The sequence below is a fragment of the Aquarana catesbeiana genome, linkage group LG05, assembly GCF_042186555.1.
Source record: "Aquarana catesbeiana isolate 2022-GZ linkage group LG05, ASM4218655v1, whole genome shotgun sequence".
In the NCBI taxonomy this organism is placed as follows: domain Eukaryota; kingdom Metazoa; phylum Chordata; class Amphibia; order Anura; family Ranidae; genus Aquarana; species Aquarana catesbeiana.
The window spans coordinates 51,452,413-51,474,401 of NC_133328.1; the positions used below are offsets into that span (position 1 = coordinate 51,452,413).

The 21,989-nt window shown below is 41.4% G+C and overlaps 1 protein-coding gene across 11 annotated transcripts in view; it reads left to right on the forward strand.

Annotated features, from left to right (window-relative positions):
- CACNB2 (calcium voltage-gated channel auxiliary subunit beta 2) overlaps nucleotides 1-21,989 on the forward strand; it is a 426,586-nt gene that overhangs the window by 395,371 nt on the left and 9,226 nt on the right. For all 11 annotated transcript variants that reach the window (XM_073629732.1, XM_073629733.1, XM_073629737.1 and 8 more), the window contains 3 exons: nucleotides 1,111-1,169; nucleotides 2,259-2,368; nucleotides 20,906-21,057. In XM_073629732.1, the coding sequence (XP_073485833.1) occupies nucleotides 1,111-1,169; nucleotides 2,259-2,368; nucleotides 20,906-21,057 (321 nt within the window). The remainder of the gene's footprint in view (nucleotides 1-1,110; nucleotides 1,170-2,258; nucleotides 2,369-20,905; nucleotides 21,058-21,989) is intronic.

Consider the following 21,989-nt stretch of genomic DNA (forward strand, 5'->3'; position numbering starts at 1 on the left):
CAGCACTCATGCAGCACCAGACCCTGACACTCCCACCACCATGCTTGACTGTAGGCAAGACACACTGGTCTTTGTACTCCTCACCTGGTTGCCGCCACACACACTTGACACCATCTGAACCAAATAAGTTTATCTTGGTCTCATCAGAACACAGGACATGGTTCCAGTAATCCATGTCCTTAGTCTGCTTGTCTTCAGCAAATTGTTTGTGGGCTTTCTTGTACATCATCTTTAGAAGAGGCTTCCTTCTGGGGCGACAGCCATGCAGACCCCCCACCCTTTCAACCTCTGCAGCAATGCTGGCAACACTCATACGTCTATTTCCAAAAGACAACCTCTGGATATGACGCTGAGCACGTGCACTCAACTTTTTTGGTCGACCATGGCGAGGCCTGTTCTGAGTGGAACCTGTCCTGGTAAACTGCTGTATGGTCTTGACCACCGTGTTGCAGCTCAGTTTCAGGGTCTTGGCAATCTTCTTATAGCCTAGGCCATCTTTATGTAGAGCAACAATTTTTTTTTTCAGATCCTCAGAGTTCTTTGCCATGAGGTGCCATGTTGAACTTCCAGTGACCAGTATGAGAGAGTAAGAGAGATCACACCAAATTTAACACGCCTGCTCCCCATTCACACCTGAGACCTTATAACACTCATAAAACGAGTCACATGACCCTGGGGAGGGAAAATGGCTAATTTGTTCCAATTTGGACATTTTCACTTAGGGGTGTACTCACTTTTGTTACCAGTGGTTTAGACATTAATGGCTGTGTGTTGAGTTATTTTGAGGGGACAGCAAATTTACACTGTTATACAAGCTGTACACTCACTACATTACATTGTAGTAAAGTGTCATTTCGTCAGTGATGTCACATGAAAAGATATAATATTTACAGAAATATGAGGGGTGTACTCACTTTTGTGAGATACTGTGTGTGTGTGTGTATATATCTATATATATATCTATATAGATATAGATATATCTATATAGATATATATATATATCTATATATATATTACTGTATATAGATGACATAAACAGATGCTCAATTAGTTCTCTGTAAGCACTAGCCCTGTGTCTCATGTCTTCGGTTTTGTTTTGTTTCCTTGCAGGTGACAGATATGATGCAGAAAGCATTATTTGACTTCTTAAAACACAGATTTGAAGGGAGGTAAGTGCCAGCCAGCTTTGTACCAATGTATTCCTTTTTTTTTTGCCTAAATGATGAAGCTGCTTAACTTTTTCTGCTGTCAATTTACAGTTTTAGAAATCTCATTCAGACTTCATAGACATGATTGTAAATACAGACCCCACAGCACATTCCAAAAGGCTTAAAGTGGAACTCTTGCAGAGATCTTTTTTGCTAAAGTAGATCATTGACCTCTTACTTAACAAAAAGTACTGCAACACCACTGGCTGAAGGAAAGAAAATTGCTTGAATAAAGAAAATGTCTTTCCAAATACAACCCCAGTAAAGTGTATCAGTGTATATTTTTTGTTTAGTTACATCATTTATCCTTGAACGCCGTGGATCCTGAAGAAGCATTTTAATGAAACACGTCGATGCATCATGCCAGTCTTTTCAAATCATGTAATATTTTTGGTGTCGTGTCATCCTGTAATTATATGACATGCATCATTATAGTTGAAAGAAGTTGGCACTCATGTACCTTGATATTGTTGTTTTTATCATAAAGAATTATCTTTTTTTGATGGTGTTGTTATGACCCTTAATATGGCACATTTAAAATCCCTTGATTGAAGGTCTTTCCCGCCACCCACATTGATGAAGATGTATGTGGAAAGACACATTTTGTTTATTTGAGGTTCAGGGTTGGTGCCAAATGGAGGAATATAAATGATATTTGGCTTTGCCCCAAAATAGGATATATTAAAATTCCTCGATTCCCACATCAACACAGTCAGCACTGATGGGGGAATCCCTTTTGTTGTGCTATTGTATTCTGAGAGTGGGAGGTTTCCTAGCCGTCAGAATGATCACTGCCAGGCTGGTTGATCGGTGGATCAACTTCAGTACAACCAGCCTGCCCACAGACAGATCGATCCATCAATGGCTGCCCTTAGTCCCCCTACAAAGTCTCACAAATACCTGTTGATCCTGTCATTGAGGTTTATTTCATAAAGTGTCCTGTATGGGTGGACTGTTCCTTTTAATTAGTACTTATTGTGATATTGTTGTATTATGAGCTTCAGTATCAAGGCTGAATTTAATCACTCTTTTGAATTTTTTTCTCTCCAGAATATCCATTACACGGGTCACTGCTGACATCTCGCTTGCCAAACGCTCAGTATTAAATAATCCTAGTAAACATGCAATTATAGAGAGATCCAATACACGATCAAGTTTAGGTTGGTTGCATTTTCTTTTCCTTCTCTTATTTTATACATTTTGTTGCAGTTACATTTCCTAGAAGGTCCATCAATGTTTAGCTTGTATCCCTCACATTTTGTTTGTTGCACTCTTTCTCCAGAACTTTAGATATAGTTGGGTTGGGTGGTGTGGTCTTCCAACAGTGCTGTGCTATGTACCTCTGAGTGGCCAGTCATCAGGCCTGACGGATGCCACATGTGGCTGGGGTAGTGTGCGTAGACCTGTGTAAATTTCAATTAACATAGGATTCTCCAGTGTTAGGCTGGGTTCCCATATATGCAAATTAAATTTTGTACCGCATCCAATTCACATAACATGTGAATGTGAACGGCTTTTCATGGAGCCAATTCACACATGTCCGGGGTGGCTGCGGTGTGGTTTGAAAAAGGGACCTGTGCATTTTTGGGTTCAGTTCAGGTGTGAATTCAGGTAAAAATTTGCGCTTGAATCGTACCTGAACTGGTGAACAGAAAGGCAACGGACTCTGGACTGCAAACCGTAGCCGGATATGTGTGAACCAAGCCTTATAGTGACATAGTATGGGAGTACAAGAAAGGTAGGTACATCTTCAAAGTTCACAGCAAATGTTCAAGTCATTCTCTCAGTAGCTCAGCCAACCCCGCTTCCCCCTCTAAGCAGCTCAGCTCACCATGCTCCCTCCTTCCAGAGTTCTTCCTCTTAGCTATTACTTACTAAAATACCAGAAGGCCACTAAGTCATTGTTGTGAGGGGTAAGCAGGGTGAGCTGAGATGCTGTCACTGCTGGGAAGAATAAGCAGGGTAACCTGAACTGCCGAGTTGTTGCTGGAAGAGGGGTGCCATGTGAGCTAAGATACTGAGAGAATAACTTGAAAGAACTTTGAGGATGACTTGCTCCACAGCGTCTGCAGTTATCAAGGTCAGTGAGGACTAGTTAACTATATAAATACTTGAATTTCCATATCATGTAATCCCTACCATGAAGTGAACCTGCTGTCTTGTCCAGCATGGGCAAATCACAGGCTGACTTTAACTGCTTGCCACCCGCCCAAAGTAGTTGTTCAGGGAGGGGGCGGCAGCTCCAGCACCTTTACGTCACGCCCCTTTTTCCGGGTTTGGAGCGCACATTTTTTTTATTGTGTATGTTTTAAAACAGAAAGTAGAAAATATCAGGGTTTTTTTTTTTAATTTTAGTTTTTGTAGTTTATATCGCAATAAATAAAAAACCTAGTGGTGATCAAATACCACCAAAAGAAAACTTTATTTGTGTGAAAAAAAAATGATAAAAATGTAATTTGCGTACACCATTGCATGACCATCATTTGCCAGTTAAAGTAGCACAGTGCTGAATAGCAAAAAATGCTCTGGTCATGGAGGGGGAAAAAACCTTTTGAAGCTCAAGTGGTTAATGAACATATCACTGTTTTGCTTGTAGTAGCAATTGCATTGTTGAGATATGTTTGTTATTTAGAACCCACGCATTTCTTTCTTCTGCTGCAATGTGAATCAAGCTGAGCACAATACTCTCCTCCCCCTGACTACGCCACTTATTCCAATGAGAGATTCAGGCTGAAGACTAACAAGGTGTCTCTAACAGAAATGCAGAGTAATGTCTGCAGAAGAGAGGACAGTGTTGCACATGTACAAAGGGATCTGAATTCATAACAATCAATAATTAAATGCACAATAAAAACATGTATGCTATTAGTTGTATGCACATTATTCATTGTTCCAAGGGTTGTATATTTTGTGCATTGAAAATAAGTCATACCAAAGTGACAGATGTGACTGTGTAATATACTGTATATGTAAAGTGCTGCGTAAATTGACAGCGCTATACAAGTACCTGTAATAAATAAAATACTAAAAGTAAACCTATACTGAAATAAACATATAGACCACTGGTACTGCCCTTTCCTTCTGAAAATGCTTTCTTGACTGTCATGCTGATCCAATGGCTTCAGCATTTTTCTAGTTCCTGAAACAAAGACCAGAAGTTCTGACGTCACTCACCTATTTCAGGTATTAGATACCAGGTTTTGGGCAATGAAATGCCGAAACAGGCACCACATCCCAATTACAAGCAAATATAGAGACACAAAAGAGGGGACTAAAGGTGCCAAAATAAGTTTACAATTATAACACATATAGTAAAAAAAAAAAAAATCATATTTTATTCAGTATCAAGTTTAAAATTTTTTTTTTAATAAAAATGATTACATTGCTATGCAATTCATATAATGATGCAGCCACTTCTGCCACTGAGCAGACGTGGCTGCATTTTTGTATGAATTGCATAGCAATGTAATCATTTTTATTAAAAAAAAAAACATTTTTTTAAACTTGATATAGTAAAAAATATTCATATTTTATTTAGTATATGTTATAGTTGTAAACTTATTTTGGCACCTTAAAATCCCCTCTTTTGTGTCCCTATATTTAATTATTTCAAGTATTAAACACAGAGAAAGCCTGGGGTGCGGTTTGTGTTCCCCTGGGGTGCCACTAGCACAGGTCCTGGTTTGCCTTGAATTAGTATCTGTAGGAGGGCCTGTGATGGGGGGACTGTGTGATTGAGGGGATTGTGTAATTGGGGGCCATGTGATGGGGGAATTTGATGTGAAGAGAGAAACATGTGATGGAGGACTCTGTGATGATGGGGAGACTCTGATGTGATGAGGGACTCTGTTATAGGGATAATCTGATGTGATGGGGCTCTCATGTATATAGGGGACTCTGACATGATGGGGGGACTTTGATGTATTAGGGGGACTCTGATGTGATGGGGGGACTATGTCATGGGGTAATTTGATGTGATGGGGGATGCTGACGTTAAATGAGAACTCTGACATTAAGAGGGGATTCTGGAGTGATTGGGGACCTCTGACTTGAATGGGGACTTTGATGTGAAGGGGTCCTCCAATGTGAATGAAGGGGGGCTTCTGGTGTGAACATAATTTCATCAAGGCAGTTGTGTGCATCATCCCAGGCTCAGTTTTTCCATTGATAAGTAAAATCTTCCTTTTTTACATTTTAGACTGAGGTGGCTTGTGATTGAGCATACTGTTAAGCATGCTGCAACTGCAAAAAAGTTTGAGAAACACTGAACTGAAGGCCAGTCAAACCTAAAAAGTTGACCTTAAAAGTAAGGATTTGCTATTTTCTAGGGAACATCTAGAAATATTAACCCTAAACTGCAGCCTAAAAAACAATCTTTTTATCTTAAATTCCTCCACAAAAACAGCATTGTACTTTGTGAGGGTGCATAGGCACTCCTGTACCTACAGACTAAAACCTGCATATCTGCAGTGTGAGATCTAAGGCACTGCTGCCTCTGACAGCTACTTCCACTAAATTTGGTGTGAGATTTAGTGATGTCACTACTGTGCTATTCAATGAGCTCCTGGCTGGAGGCTCTGACCTGAAAAAGCAAAGCCCTGCCTCTACCAAGTTGGCCGCCTCCGCGCAGAGACATTGCAGAACAAACCATGAGACATCAGAAATGGCAAAAGATCCGCTGCATGGAAAACAGGCAATACTGGCGCCTTATATTGGGCACAACTTGCACAGTTAAGTTTCTCTTAAAGTTACAAGTCAATAAACATAAAATATTTGTAAGCTTCAGCCTGTTGGTATATTAGTGGATTATCAGTACTGAATGTGTTACTAATGAAGGTGATAGGGTATAAAAGACATTTGACTGTCTGGTCATAGGGAACAAAACTGTCAACTATCACTTTTTCAGTAATATGATCACCTTTCTATTAAAGTGGTTGTAAAGGCTTAAGTTTTTTTTTTTTACCTTAATGCATTAAGGTAAAAAAACCTTCTCTGCTGCATGCATTTCCCCTGCTCCCCCCCCCCCCCTTATACTTGCCCGATCCTGCAATGTGCACAAGAGCCGCGGCTCTCCTGGCTCTGTCCTGCCTCACTGCACAGATTGATAGCAGCGGGCGTCATTGGCACCTGCTGCTGTCAATCAAATTCTGTGACAAGCGAGCCGGGAGCAGGCCAAGCCACCCTGTCTGAGACAAGGCGGCTCGGAAGCGAGCCCCCATGAGTGCCCCCATGGGAGGTGACCTCCCATGGGGGCACTCGTCGAAGAGGAGGAGCCAGGAGCACTTCCGAGGGACCCCAGAAGAGGAAGAACAGGGCTACCCTGTGCAATACATAGCACAGAGCAGGTAAATAACATGTTTGTTATTTTAAAGGAAAAAAACCTGAAGGTTTAATGTCGCTTTCATACATAAATAGTTCTTATAGTAAACTTGGTGGAAAGTTATTCACTTTAAGGTCATTACAAAGTACAGGGGGGAATTCTTTGCATTTGGAGGAAAAGAGGTTTAACTTTTGCATGCAGAAAGAACTGGTACAATGTGAAATAGGCTTCCACAGGAGTTAGTTTTGTACATCTCTTTAGAGTCTAGACTGTTTTAAAAACTGATGGATCTGTTTCTAAATGCGCAGAATATAGGTGGCTAAAAAGTTTAAAAAATAAGACAGTGGGATTAATTTACTATAAGGCCCCTTTAACACTGGAGGCGTTTTTCAGGCGCGCCTGAAAAAAGCCTCAGCTGCAATCCCAGTGTGAAAGCCCATGTGCTTTCACACTGGGGCGCTGCGCTGGCACGGCGTCACCAAAAGTCCTGCCAGCAGCTTCTTTGCAGCACTGTAGGAGCGTGAATACACTGCTCCTGCCCATTGAAATCAATGGGCAGCGCTGCCAAACCGCGGCAAAGCACCGCTGCAGAGGCGTTTTGGGGGCAGATTTAACCCTTTTTCGGCCGCTAGCGGAGGTTAAAACCGCTCTGCTAGCGGTCGAATAGTGCCGCTAAGATGACGGTAAAGCAGCGCTAAAAATAGCGCTGCTTTACCGCCGACACCCGGGCGCTGGCAGTGTGAAAGCACTCTAACTGGAGAGTGCAAAATCTAAAGCTCAGCTTCCAGGTTTTTGTCAAAGCTTAATTGAACAAGCTGAAGTTAGAAGCTGATTGGCTACCATGTACAACTGCACCAAATTTTGCACTCTCCAGTTTTAGTAAATCAACCCCTATATATTGGTAATCCAAGTAGTATCTAAACAAAGTGCCATTTTATTGTCCTTCAAACTTTAGGGGGCCAGACTGTAGCCAGAGGGAGTACAAATTGCCCCAATTACATAGCGCCTTCAGTTAGTAGGAGAAGGAAGAGTGTCCCATCATTAGTATTAGTGGGAGCAATAATGCCCCATCGTTTATATCAATGGGAGGAATTAACGTTGGTGTCCGTGGGAGGAATAATGCCCCATTTTTGGTGTCCGTGGGAGGAATAGTGCCTCATATCAGTGGGAGGCACAGTGCTCTATGGTCTGGATAAAGGCAAGCAAAGAGCCATATACGGCCCGCAAGCTGCAGTTTGGAGACCACTGCCATAGAGGATCAGGAGGCATTTTGTTTTCCCTGTTCAAACGAATCGAACAAATTGAAGTATGCATTTTTTTTCCTTCCTCTGGATCAGCTGTGGGTTTAATTTTTCTGAAAATGCAGGTTGTCAACGTATTTTTTGTCTTTTGGTTGAACTCTATGGGGTTGATTTACTAAAACTTGAGAGTGCAAAATCTGGTGCAGCTCTGCATAGAATCCAGTCAGCTTCCAGGTTTTTTTTTTTCAATGCTTCATTGAACAAGCTGAGGTTTGATTGGCTACCATGCACAACTCCACCAGACATGTGTCTTTTCTCAACCTGACAAACGAGGTAGCTCTGTAACCATGTTATTGTAAAAAAAATATTGTTATAGCTCAATAAAATTAGCCTAAGCACTTTTAAGTGTTTTTTTTTTTTTTTTGGACATCTGGCAATCCCCACTTTCTGGCCCCAAAGCCCCTGAGTGCACTTCAAGGGTTAAATGTTCTTTTTTGTCTTGGGTACCATTAAAAAACTGTTTTACTTACCTTACACTTCACTCCCCAGCCAGCCGGCACGCTCCACTTCTTTCCAATGTTCTAGGTTGTGAGCGGGCACTCGGCAATCTCACTTACAATGTAGGGCTGCTGGTCCAACATTACATGTGATGACGTTGGAGTATGACCAACAGATAGAAGTAAAGAAACTTCAGGGGACTGGGAAGAGATGAAGCCTGTGGAAGCGAGGGGTAAGGTAAGTAAAACTGTACTTGAAGGTACCGTAGACAAAAACAAACATTTAATCCTTGTAGTGCAGATATACCGTAGCCCAACTGCAAGAGTAGGTTCAGTTTTAGGCCCCGTTCACATTTTGCGATTTGGGATCGCGGGAAGAATCACTGCGATTCTGTCCGTGATCCCAAATTGCAGCAGAATGTGCAACACTCTTTTGGATGCCATTATTCTTTAATGGCACCCCAAATATGAAATGATTCTGCTGCAATTGTTGCACGACGAGAGTTTTAAAAAATAATAATGAGGATATTTGCCAGCACACCACGGATCATCAGGTAGAGTCCAAACAATTTTATTGCAGCAATGATCACATCACAAAAAGTAGTGCAACCTTTCGGAGTCACGCAGGACCCCTTCATCAGGCATGTGATAAGTGGAAGTTAACAGTGTGAAATATTTGAATAAACATCCACCAATCAAAGACAAAGAATACAGGATTTCAAAAATGAATAGAGTGTTTTAAAAATGCTTGTGTCACCCAAAAAGGAGTAGGAGCATGGGCCTCTTTTCAGGTGACAAAAGCGCATAGGGCAGCCCATTAAGTGAATGAGCTGCGCTATGTGCGACACTTGAAATAGTGTGCAAATCGCTCAAGCAAAATCGTGAGCGGGAACGCTTGTTCCTTCTACATAAAAGTGCAAATGCAGCCCCTTAGATTCCTTTTTTTGGTTGGTTTAGGTTTTCTTCCAGTTGACAGCAGTAATCACAGATTTTCCTGCAGCACCACCACCTGGTAAAATATGGTATTACACATAACTAATTTAAAGAGGAACTGCAATCTGCTCACATAATTTGTAATAAAAACATCTTTGCGGTTCTGAAGCTTCCCTCCAACCACTTTGCATATTATTCTATATATACTGTGATTCTGTACTTGCCAAATAATATGCTGCAGAAATCTCCCTCCACTGAGTCTGGTTGCAACCATTTTAACTGTGGGCAGCTGAAGCTGCTGCCTGTTCACTTCCTGGATTTACACAGACACACAGAGGCACACCTCCAGCTCTGTAGCTCTCATTGGCCCTCGTATGCCTCATCCCACCTTCCCTTCCTGGCAAACTCTCACCAGAGTGAGAGAGAGAACTGTGTATGATGTCATAAGCCTAGGCTAATGACCAGACAAGAAACAGGAATTGGGCTGTATAAGGTATTTACTGGCAGAAAAAAAAATGTTTTACTATCCAAAGTTAAAACAACAAGGGCAGGGGATTTAATAGATGGAAAGATAACAAAAATGACTGAAGTTCCGCTTTAATAACTTCCTAAGGGAATTATTGCAATTACTAATGGACTGCACTTTAAACATCTCCAGAGCTTCAATTCATCCCACATTTCAATGTTGAATTTGTTTTTTTTTTAATTTCAACTTGTGTTCAAATATGACCTTAAAGAGCGCTACATTCAGCATTACCATTAACAGTAATAAGCAATGTTACTTCACTCTTCCATTGTCCGATAATGTTGTTTGTGTCTACATATGGACGGTGTTCTAAAAAATATGTGGACAGGAAAAACTGTGGTAACCAGATCATAAGCAAATGTAAACTAAACTAAAAGGACAACTTTACATGTTTACCTTCCATAATGTAATTAATTGGTTACGTGGATCCAAAGAAGCACCCAAGGTGACGTGACTTGAAACCAGTGGTGGCTGGTGCTCCATTTTTAGGGGGGGTGGCAAACAAATCACTGGCGACCCCCTCCCCCCGGTTAGTCAGTCGGCCCACCGGCCCCGCACTTACCCCATCTAGGTTGTGGGCAAGTGCTTCCTCCTTGGCAGATTCACCGCGGCTTCCCTTGCATCTCCTCCTCGGCTTCACAATGGCTTCCCCTGCATCTCCAACCTACTTAGCAGCCAATACGATCACGTCTCCTCTTGGTCAATCGGTTCTCAGGACCCGCTTCCTGATTGGCAAGGTGGAGAATCAGGAAGATAGTAGCGAATATTAATCTGCTATTGTCACACAACTAGATGGGCTCAGGCAGCAGTGCTCTGCGCCCCGAGCCCACCCTTTTTTTTACGTCAATTAGAGCCTCTGGCTCTTATCATGTGCTTCTAAAAAAAAAAAAAAAAAACCCCCATTGAAATCCATGCGTCCGGCGCCCTGCATGTAAATTAGGGGTCGGGCGCATGGATTAGGGGGGCGGCGCCCCTGCACCCCTTGTGGACGGGCCGTCACTGCATAAAACCCTTCTGGGTGCTGGGAACTAAAGAACTGCAAAGCAACCTCCTTGGCCAGTGAGGCTGCCCATTATATTAATGAGCCATCATGAATGTGTAGGGGTGGGACGCTTTGCCTTTTAACTTTTTTTGCTTTTTAACTTAAGGATTCAGAGGCAGCAGATTGGTTTTCTCCATGATAGAATCTTTTTAAAGAACATCTGTACTGAGTATGTCATACTGATCCTAAAATTTTTGTATTTTCCATTACTGACTTAGAACAAGAATATTGAGTTCTGAGTTCACTTTTTGCATGCACGTGTCTGATTAGTGACTCTAACGAGCTAATGAAGCTGGAATCAGCCAGGCAGCTAGCATTTTCTGTAGAAGGTCCTGTATTTCTCTTGATGTTGGCTTTACTTTTAATACATTATTGTAGTCCTTAAAGTGGTTGTAAACCTCAGACATGAAATATTAACAAAGCTCATCCCTCTATATTGTGTATTTGTATATGCCTCTATCTAGAGCACTAGGTGCAATTTCTGCCTGCTGTCCCATTCCTCTGCTATCAGGTTGAATCATTTCTGCCAGGTTTTTCTGACACCAAGAGAAAAAAGGTGACAGGGGAGGGACCTCCAGCTGACTGACAGCCTCAGCTCTGTTCCTTTGTGTGGAGGGGGGGGGGGTGTCTCGTCCCTCCATTCAGCTGTCGGAGCTCTCCTCACTGAACTCTGCATAGTGTGACTTCAGCTCTCCACCCCCTTTTTTAGAATAGCTCAGACAAGCTTTGTAAATTCTGAACTTTGAATGGATGGGGGGGGGGATATAGCTGCAGATAAACAGCCACAACTTATGTAGGAGGATTTGTTTCATCTCTATGTATCATCTAAGGTAACTTCACTGGGTACATGTAAAGGTTTACAACCACTTTAAAATCAGCCATGACTCCAGCTTTTATTTCACCCATGATCCATTCATTGAGGACATTTCTGAAAACACATTAAAAAAAATAGTTACCCATAACATCCAGTAAAATTCCAGCTGCCATTTCCTAGTGCATGTTGAAAAATGGACAGCTGTTCTGATTGGCTGATACAGGCAACACCATAAGAAGGGTTTTCCCAAATGTTCCTCATTATGTTATCTCCATTTTTGTATGTGTTCCTTATGATGGTGTTGGTTTATCCCATTCTCCTCTTCATTATTGCCCGGCCATGACAGATGGTTTTGGTATGTACCGGGTACACTGTATTGTGTGTGCAGTGTATTGTGCTGTGTGTGTGTGTGAAGTGATGCATAGACATGTTCTCTTTATGGTGTTTGTATCATCAGCAATGATGTGACCTTCATCTGTTATCAAGTCTGGGTTTACAGAAAGGTGTTATAGGCCACTGACTAAGGCAGCAAAGTTTTAGGGGCAGCAGGTTTCCCTGTCTTAACCCATTTCATTCCCTTATATGCATGAATCAAAATTCATTTCACTCATTTATGTACAGTACAATATGTTCAGTAAAAGTGTGATTTCTACTGTATGAGACCACAAATAACTTCGGTTAAAAAAAGTGGTAATAAAAAAAGGCCAAAGAATGCACATATCGTTAGCACTGCCTCGTATAATCCTGCTGATCTGTCTGATTCAGATACTAGTCACTCAGCTGCAGAACTACCACTCCCAGCATGCTGTGCCTGCAATTTAAGTGTATTTCCACTTTTACAGCCAAATTGGGGTATCATATTCTTTATATTTGTTAAATATTCTCATTTGCATAGCATAACTTAAAGTGGATGTAAACCCAATGTCATCCTTTCTAAACTCCTGCCATAGGGGTTATCTATAAGGATATACACGCCTCCTGCATGTATCTTTACCTGTCAAATGTCTCCCCTCTGTCTGTTATTAGACCCGAAAAACTGCAGATTCTGTGGGCGGGTCTGTTGTCTGGAGCTCGGTGGGTGGAGTCGTGATGTCAGTAGACTCCCCGCCCACCTCTACACTCCCCTTGTCAATATGCATTTTCTCCTGTGTATTTCTTACACTGAACTTCTGCTATGATCTCTAACATCCAGTGAAAAGACAGGAAAGTAACCACATGACTTCAGCATGCCCAATCATGCTGAGGTGTGGAACAGCCAATCCCTGCAGAGCTGCTGAAGAAAGGAGTGGGGGAGGGAATTAAAAAATAATGCATGTCTTAGGCTAGTGCACAAGATATGTAAATCACCTGTCACTCACAGCAAGGGGGAGGATTTGTCAAAGTTTTTCTCTGTTTGTCAAGTTTTATCTCACTGAACAATAAAAGAGGATTGCTCAGAGCTGGATTAACTCTTTGTGGCAAGACTGGGCTCAAATGATAGGAAATCTTATACTCCACATTATGACATTAAAAAAATTAAAAAATTTGGGTTTACATCCACTTTAAAACATGAATAAGTGGTGGTATTTGTGCTGTGTGAAAGAGAGTGTAATAAGGAAACAAAATTGAATGATATTAGGGGTATATAACGGGTAAATAAAGTAGGAAAATATAACAAGCATAAATTGCATAAATAAACGTGATACAATCCTGGTATAAAATGTGACACGCCAAATTACATAACTGAGTGTAAAAAATCCATTAAAAAAATTGATAAAGTGATGAGTGAAAAAATCCAGCGGGAATCCATGTAAAAGAATAATAATCAATGAGTCCCACCACCAATATAACACAAGTGTGCTGGAAAAGGCACAAATCTTCAGTGATGACACTTGTATGTCTGCAAGCAGCTCACCTTAGTGCTGTATGGTATACAGCATGGGTAAATCACACATGCAAAGTAGATGATTCCTTCCTGACTTTGTGTTTTGGTCTCAATGGCAGGTTAAGGCGTATAGGAAAACATAAGCATAAGATTCATAGCATAATTCCATAAGATAAACGAAGGGGGATGGGTAAAAGCAGATCCAAAAGTGATGCACTCACTTTTAAAATAAGAAGCATAGACATCAATCCACGAACGCCGAGCCCGTAAGCCTCTGCATAAAGTCCTGGGTCTGCCCTTGCTCCAAAGCCCTTCCAGTATAAACTTGATGGATGGTTTTTAAAATAGGGAAAGAGAGATGCCCATAGAGTAATCCCGTATTTAAAAACAATTTATTATGATAACAGCCATAAAAACAAACTCGCATTTGAAATGACACAGAATGCATCCAACCACGAGCGTCGAGCTCGTCTCCTTCAGTCAGATGTGAATAGTACCTAGTGCTCCAATCCCGACGCGTGTCGTCACGTCACGTGACTTCATCAGGGAAGAGGATTTTATGCAGAGGCTTACGAAATCGGCGTTCGTGGATTGACGTCTATGCTTCTTATTTTGAAAGTGAGTGCATCACTTTTGGACCTGCTTTTACCCATCCCCCTTCGTTTATCTTATGGAATTATGCTATGAATCTTATGATTATGTTAACCTATATGCCTTAACCTGCCATTGATACCATTCAAGCAAAACAGAAAGTCAGGAAGGAATCATCTACTTTGCATCTGTGATTTACCCATGCTGTATACCATACGGCACTAAGGTGAGCTGCTTGCAGACACACAGGTGTCATCACTGAAGATTTGTGCCTTTTCCAGCACACTTGTGTTATATTGGTGGTGGGACTCATTGATTATTATTCTTTTACACGGATTACTGCTGGAATTTTTCACTCATCACTTTATCAATTTTTTTAATGGATTTTTTTCACTCATTTATGTAATTTGGCGTGTCACATTTTATACAAGGATTGTATCACGTTTATTTATGCAATTTATGCTTGTTATATTTTCCTACTTTATTTGCCCGTTATATACCCCTAATATCATTCAATTTTGTTTCCTTATTACACTCTCTTTCACACAGCGCAAATACCACCACTTATTCATTTATCACCATTTTCTGTTTGGGATCAGGTTCACAGGTGTTTGCAGCAGTGCACCCTAGGTTAGTTTTTTTAGACAGCGCGGGAGTCATCCATTTATACATAACTTAAAACATAATTAAAACATTTTAAATGCTCTGATAACTTCAGCACTTAACAATCCTACTTGGATCTCTTTGTTTATGAGGGAGCTGAGGTATACCATAATTAACCCTGCCTGTATTGTGCTGGCAGATCTCATTATTGGTTGTAAACTAGATTTTGATACTGTCTGTCCTGCGTTAAAGATTTAGAAGCTAGGCTTTTCCATTGTATGTTAATGAGACAAAGCTGAGCCTGTCATTAGTCTTTCTATTGAGACAGAATTTGGGTCCATGCACAATGGCTTAAAAAAAAAACGCTGCTTCTAGAGGAGTTCAGAGTTTTGCCTGTAGAAGCAGCTCAATGTTATCCTATGTGTCCATGCACATTAGGACGATTAGAGGCTAATTCTAAGCTCAGTGTTTAGAGGCAGAAAAAAATCCTTCTGGCTTGCATTTTGAGAGCAGTTCTCTGTCAAAAAAATGCTAAACGCTCTTAAACGCAAGTGAGTGATTTTTCTACCAAAAAGAACTGGCGTTTTTTTTGGTTTTTTTTTAAGTCCAGTGTGCATGGACCTTCATTCTGAATTTCTTCACAAATGTATACAATCTGCCATGACACCTTCTCCCTAGAAACATCTAAAAGGTAAGAAATCTTTTAAAAAATGTTTTTAGGTATCCTATTGATTGGGATGATTGGGAACACATACAGTGCCTTGAAAAAAATATGCATACCCCTTGAAATTTTCCACATTTTGTCATGTTACAGCCAAAAATATAAATGTATCTTATTGGGATTTTATGTGATAGACCAACACAAACTGGCACATAAAGTGAAAGTGAAGTGAAGTGAAAATGATAAATGGTTTTCATTTTTTTACAAATAAATATGTGAAAAGTGTGGCGTGCATTTGTATTCAGCCCCCCCAGTCTAAACTTTGTAGAAGTAGTATTCTTTGTAGAATTTTCAAGTCTTGCCACAGATCCTCAATTGAATTTAGGTCTGGACTTTGATTCTAACACATGAATATGCTTTGATCTAAACCATTCCATTGTAGCTCTGGCTGTATGTTTAGGGTCGTTGTCCTGCTAGAAGGTAAATCTCCGCCCCAGTCTCAAGTCTTTTACAGACTCTAACAGGTTTTCTTTTAAGATTGCCCTGTATTTGGCTCCATCCATCTTCCCATCAACTTTGACCAGCTTCCCTGCTGAAGAAAAGCATCCCCACAACATGATGCTGCCACCACCATGTTTCACGGTGGGTATGGTGTTTTCAGGGTGATGTGCAGTGTTAGTTTTCCACCACACATAGCGTTTTGCTTTTGGCCAAAAAGTTTAATTTTGGCCTCATCTGACCAGAGCACCTTCTTCCACATGTTTGCTGTGTCCCCCACATGACTTCTCGCAAACTGAAAACAGGACTTCTTGTGGCTTTCTTTCAACAATGGCTTTCTTCTTGCCACTCCTCCGTAAAGGCCAGATTTGTGGAGCACACGACTAATAGTTGTCCTGAGGACAGATTCTCCCACCTGAGCTGTGGATCTCTGCAGCTCCTCCAGAGTTACCATGGGCCTCTTGGCTGCTTCTCTGATTGATGCTCTCCTTGCCTGGCCTGTTAGGGTGGATGGCCATGTCTTGGTAGGTTTGCAGTTGTGCCATACTCTTTCCATTTCCGGATGATGGATTGAACAGAGTTCCGTGAGATGTTCAAAGCTTGTTATATTTTTTATAACCTAATCCTGTTTTAAATTTCTCCACAACTTTATTCCTGACCTGTCTGGTGTGTTCCTTGGCCTTCATGATGCTGTTTGTTCACTAAGATTCTCTAACAAACCTCTGAGGGATTCATAGAACATCTGTATTTATTCTGAGATTAAATTACACACTGGTGGACTCTATATACTAATTAGGTGACTTCTGAAGGCAATTGGTTCCACTAGATTTTAGTTTGGGGTATCAGAGTAAAGGAGGCTGACATACAACACTTTTCACATATTTATTTGGAAAATATTTTGAAAACTATTTATCATTTCCCTTCCACTTCACAATTATGTGCCACTTTGTGTTGGTCTTTAACATAAAATCCGAATAAAATACATTTATGCCCCGTACACACGATAGGATTTTCCGACGGAAAATGTTTTATAGGACCTTGTTGTCGGAAATTCCAACCATGTGTAGGCTCCATCAGGCATTTTCCATCGGAATTTTCGTGACACAAAATATGAGAGCTGGTTCTCAAATTTTCCAACAACAAAATCTGTTGTTGGAAATTCCAATCATGTACACAATTCCGACGCACAAAGTTCCAGGCATGCTCGGAATCAAGCAGAAGAGCAGCACTGGCTATTGAACTTCATTTTTCTCGGCTCGTCGTACATGTTGTACGTCACCGCGTTCTTGACGTTCGGAATTTCCAACCAACTTTGTGTGACCATGTGTATGCAAGACAAGTTTGAGCCAACATCCGTCGGAAAAAAAAAAACATGGATTTTGTTGTTGGAAAATCCTATCGTGTGTACATTTTTGGTTGTAACATGACAAAATGTGGAAAATTTCAAGGGGTATGAATACTTTTCCAAAGCACTGTAACATAGCATATAGCGGGGTTTTCTGAAATTTCCCTGCAAAAGTGAAAATAAATTTTAAGGGTCAGAAGTTGCCTGCTTATTTGTATTTCCTCCACATGATGTCCATTGGACTAGTGCAAGAGTATCTCTAGGGAGCACATATGGACCAATTAAATTATGTATATCCCATACCTGGCCAATGCCCCTGAAAGCTGGAAATCATTGACCAATGCTGGACCAATGTAACTATCTAAAAATATACTATACCTGGAATTAAAAGTGTACCTGTATAGAGAGTACATGCACAAGGGCTGCCCTAATGGACCTCCTTCTGAACATGTAACTCAGCTTGTTATCATGCTGATTCTCTTCAATACATTGAGTCACTGACCAGAAGAAGGTGTACAGGAGTCTCTCCTTAACTTGGTACATGCTTCTACCAGAAAAGATTTAGAAATAATGAATTATAAAATATTAAAGCCAAAGGAACCATATCACAGTCATGCCACTTGCATCTTCAAAAATAAATCAGCAGTGTTATCCTGCATACCTCTTTCATGACAGGTTGCCCAAGCCCTGGTTCACATTGCTGCGACTTCTCCCATTCATTTCAATGGGTGCTGTCTTAATTGCTAAAACTCAAGTTGCAGTGACAAAAAAAATAAAAATGGTTCCTGCACTACTTTTCTGCGTTTGAGTACCATAGACTCCAATGTTAAACTCACAAGATGCAAGGAAGTTGTTCCTTTGTCTTATGTTTGCGACTTTGGCTGCAACTTCAGAGGGTTTCGTAAGTTAAAAACTATGTGTCACATTCTGTATTGTTATAATTGGCCAAAGTCCCAAAACATCAAAGTTGCATTTAAGTTGCAAGCAAGTCACAATACAAAGTCTCCCTACTTTGGTGGACACAACAGTGTGAACCCAGCCTTAGAAATAACTGCTGGTTGGACTTGGGTTGCATCCGCCACCAGGGGCGTCGCTAGGGGGTGGCTTTTGGGGCTATAGCCCCGAATCTGGGGCCAATAGCCCCGAGTCTCTGCACGGGTCCCCAAAGGGGAGGGGAGGTACTCTGGGGATCCTTATGTAAGTGGGGGGCTCTCTGGGGACCCTGAAGCAAGGGAGAAGCTCTCTGGGGACCCTGATTTTAAAGCAGAGGCTCTCTAAGGACCCAGATTTAAGGGGGAGGCTCTCTGGGGACCCTGATGTAAGGTGGGCTCTCTGGGAACCCTAATGTAGATGGGGGGCCCTCTGGGTACCCTGATGTAAGGAGGAGGCTCTCTGGGGACCCTGATGTAAGGGGGGCTCTCTGGGGACCCTGATGTAAGGGGGGACTCTCTGGGGACCCTGATGTAAGGGGGGACTCTCTGGGGACCCTGATGTAAGGGGGGGCTCTCTGGGGATATATATACACACACACACGTATATTACTGTATATACATGTGTATGACTTTCTTTACTATGCTGCTATGGGCTCTAGCCCCAGATGTTTTGTAGACCTAGCAACGCCCCTGTCCGCCACAATCCAACTGTCAGGTCTGTTCCTAGTCGGATTTCAGCTGTGATACTGCAGCACTCCAGCAGAGGTCACTGGTCCAGGCTGCTGTGGGGTTTTGGCAAATGTACAAAAACTGAACTGCAGAAATGTCTGTTTTGCCTATAGCAACCAGTCTTAAAGTGAACATGTGCTTGTCAATCGGCAGCAAAGTATCAGGTTCTTTTTAATGAAGACCTTGCAGAGAGAAAATGCTTATCTACCATTTGCTCAGTTCAGCAACCTGGAGTGAAAGGAAAACACCATGTAAGTTGCGAGTCACTGGAGTCGTAGCTTACACAGGGCAATAGATTCCCCGTAGACAGCATTTGATTGGCCCAGTGCTGTCACATGGAGTGGGTCAAAGCGTCCTGTGATCCCAGAATGTCAAAGCTCCACCCCCTGAACTCCTCCCCACTCCCAAGTTATTAAAGCTGAACCCTGCCTGACACCGAACAAGCAAAACATGCTTGTGGAGTCCTCTTCTTAATGCATACATGCCCAGCAGCCCCATTCATTTCTGTGGATGATCTGCACTTCAGGCAGGGCTGCACAGTGAAGGTGGGGGAAGAAGGTAAGAATTTCTCTGAGGGGGTTAGGGGATTGACTTTTTTTTTTCTAAAGCTATCCAATTCATAAATTCAACATGTCTAAAAAGAGAAATTGCTCTCAAAGAAATAAACATATTAGCTGACAAGTCAATTGATACAGATTGGTCAATAAATATAAACAAAAGTGCAGCGCTAATAAAGCAAGTCCAAATATATAAGTGCAACAAACTGTGACAAGTAAGTCCAAATAAGTAAGTGCAGCAAATGGCGACAGGCCCAAAATTATCTTCATATACACACCTTCTTATGACTCTCCATAAATTATGACATCACTGTGATCTACCACCTTGTGCCAAAAAAAAATGCTTACCAGAGCAAATGGACTCCTTTTTATAAAGAAAAGAGTAAACTTGCATGTCATATCTCCAAATGGTTCTCATCTGGAATGGTGTGCACTTCCTTCTCCAGGTCCAATAACATCTTCATGGCAGTCATCTCAGACTTGTATTATTTAACCATGCAATAAGGAGAAAGCCAAAAGAGCCACATAGTGTAAAATCTCAAATTGTAGATTTAATAAAATGTACTAAACACTTACAATGTTACAGTAGAGAAGCACTCAACAGATAAGAAAACGATCCCGGGGATCAGACGGGCCATTTCCTTGTATCGAAGTGTGTGATGATGTCACAAGCATTTGTTTCGTCCTACGCATTTCGTCATGTCTGACGTCGTCCGAGGCTAGCCTTATTGTATGGCTTAGTAATACAAGTCTGAGATGACTGCCATGAAGGCAGTCTTGTAGCCCTAATGAAGGGGGAACATGTTTTTGCTCCTGAAATGTGCTGGCTGTCTTGTGAATCATTAAAGCTGTTTTGTACTCCTTTATGAAATTGGTCTGGTGCTCCTTCTTTTTGCTGCACTTACTTATTTAAACTTATTTGTCACTGTGTGTTGCACTTATTTATTTGGACTTCTTTATATTGAGTTTTTTCCCCTATTTTCTACCATTGCTTTATTAGCGCTGCACTTTTATTTATATAAATTCAACATGTACCTACTGATTGTCAAAGGACCAACAAGAACCATGTTTTTTGCTCTATTAGATTGTGAAAGGTTCAAAAAAGGGGCTACAAGGCTGTTCAGTAAAGAAATGTTCTTCCCTGTGTCGTGCAACGCAGATTTAGGCATAAGCAGCCTTTGCACAGGTGTTAGGACCTTGTTTGAGACCCTCAAAATCTACATGTCTTCCTTTGAAATCCCAAATGATGTACAGTTTTAGGTCTTCATAACAGTCTATTTTTTTGTTACAGCTAATTTAAAGTTTTTTTTGTATTTTGTTTTTGAGGAAAAAGTGATTCATTTTAATTTCCACTAACCCATTATCAAATATGCCTTCTACAATGTTATCTCTATCTGAATGAACATGTTGCTAAAATTATCAAAAGAAAAACCTTTAAAAGGTTAACACATTTTTTTCACAATCTGAGCCGGACCACTTCTGCCAGGTTTCTTCCTGTTGATATGCGCCATATGACTTTCATTCTTGTTTTTCTGTATCCTCAGCTGAAGTCCAGAGTGAAATTGAACGGATCTTTGAGTTAGCGAGGACGTTACAGCTTGTAGTTCTTGACGCGGATACCATCAACCATCCAACGCAACTTAGTAAGACCTCCCTGGCCCCCATCATAGTTTATGTAAAGATTTCTTCTCCAAAGGTAAGTTTGCTTTAGTAACGTGTGTAAGCATTATGTCTAAGATACTTTTTTTCTGCATGTTTTGGTGTCAGAATTGTTTTTCTTCCCATACAAGTTGAGAATGCAAAATCAGCAGCATAGAAGCAGGTCAGAAAGGGTTCAAAAGCAACTGTGAAAGAACTCATCTCTTGGGAGTTAACAGGTAGTGCTCCCTATAAAACTTGATGCAGCTTGATGTGGGTTTGAAGGGGATCAAATGTAGCCCAGAAGAAGGTCAACAGAAGCACATTGCCAGGTTTCTGTCATAGTGGGCCCTTGTAGAATGCCAACTAAGGTTTTCCTAGGGCTCGGGGTCGAAGCCCCACCCTGCTTCTTCACCAGAGCCCCTGATGATGAGGATGGACTTGCAGTGAGCTATAACCAGGTGGTGGCCCCCAGGTACGCCCAGCTGACGATACAGAGACTACTCGCGTATGCAGAGTACAGATAGCAGGAGACAGAAGAGGATCCAGGAAAGAAGCTGTGGTCGGAACAGGTGGCAGACAAGCACAAACAGCAGACGAAGCCGGGGTCGGTACATGGGAAGTCAGACACTGAATACATGAAACACTAGGCATACAGGAGCTCAGAGAACTAGGAAGATGCTCAGGCAATGCGGACTACACTGAGCATGTCTTAGTGTTAGAAAGGAAGGAAATGAAAACCCTCAGGTGATGCCCATAAGTGAGCACAGAAGCCACACAACACATGTGAAAAGAATCAGAGGTCTAGCAGAAGCACTGCAGCAAGGAGGTTAGAATACACAGGCAGGAAACTGCAGGCTAAACCGTGACACACAAATGGGTCTGAAAAGTAACTCAGATGAAAGTTGAAAGCATCACAAACTGATCTCAAATACACATTGAATTTTTCCATTTACCTGTAGCAACTCATTGCCCCTTGCTATTCCAGAT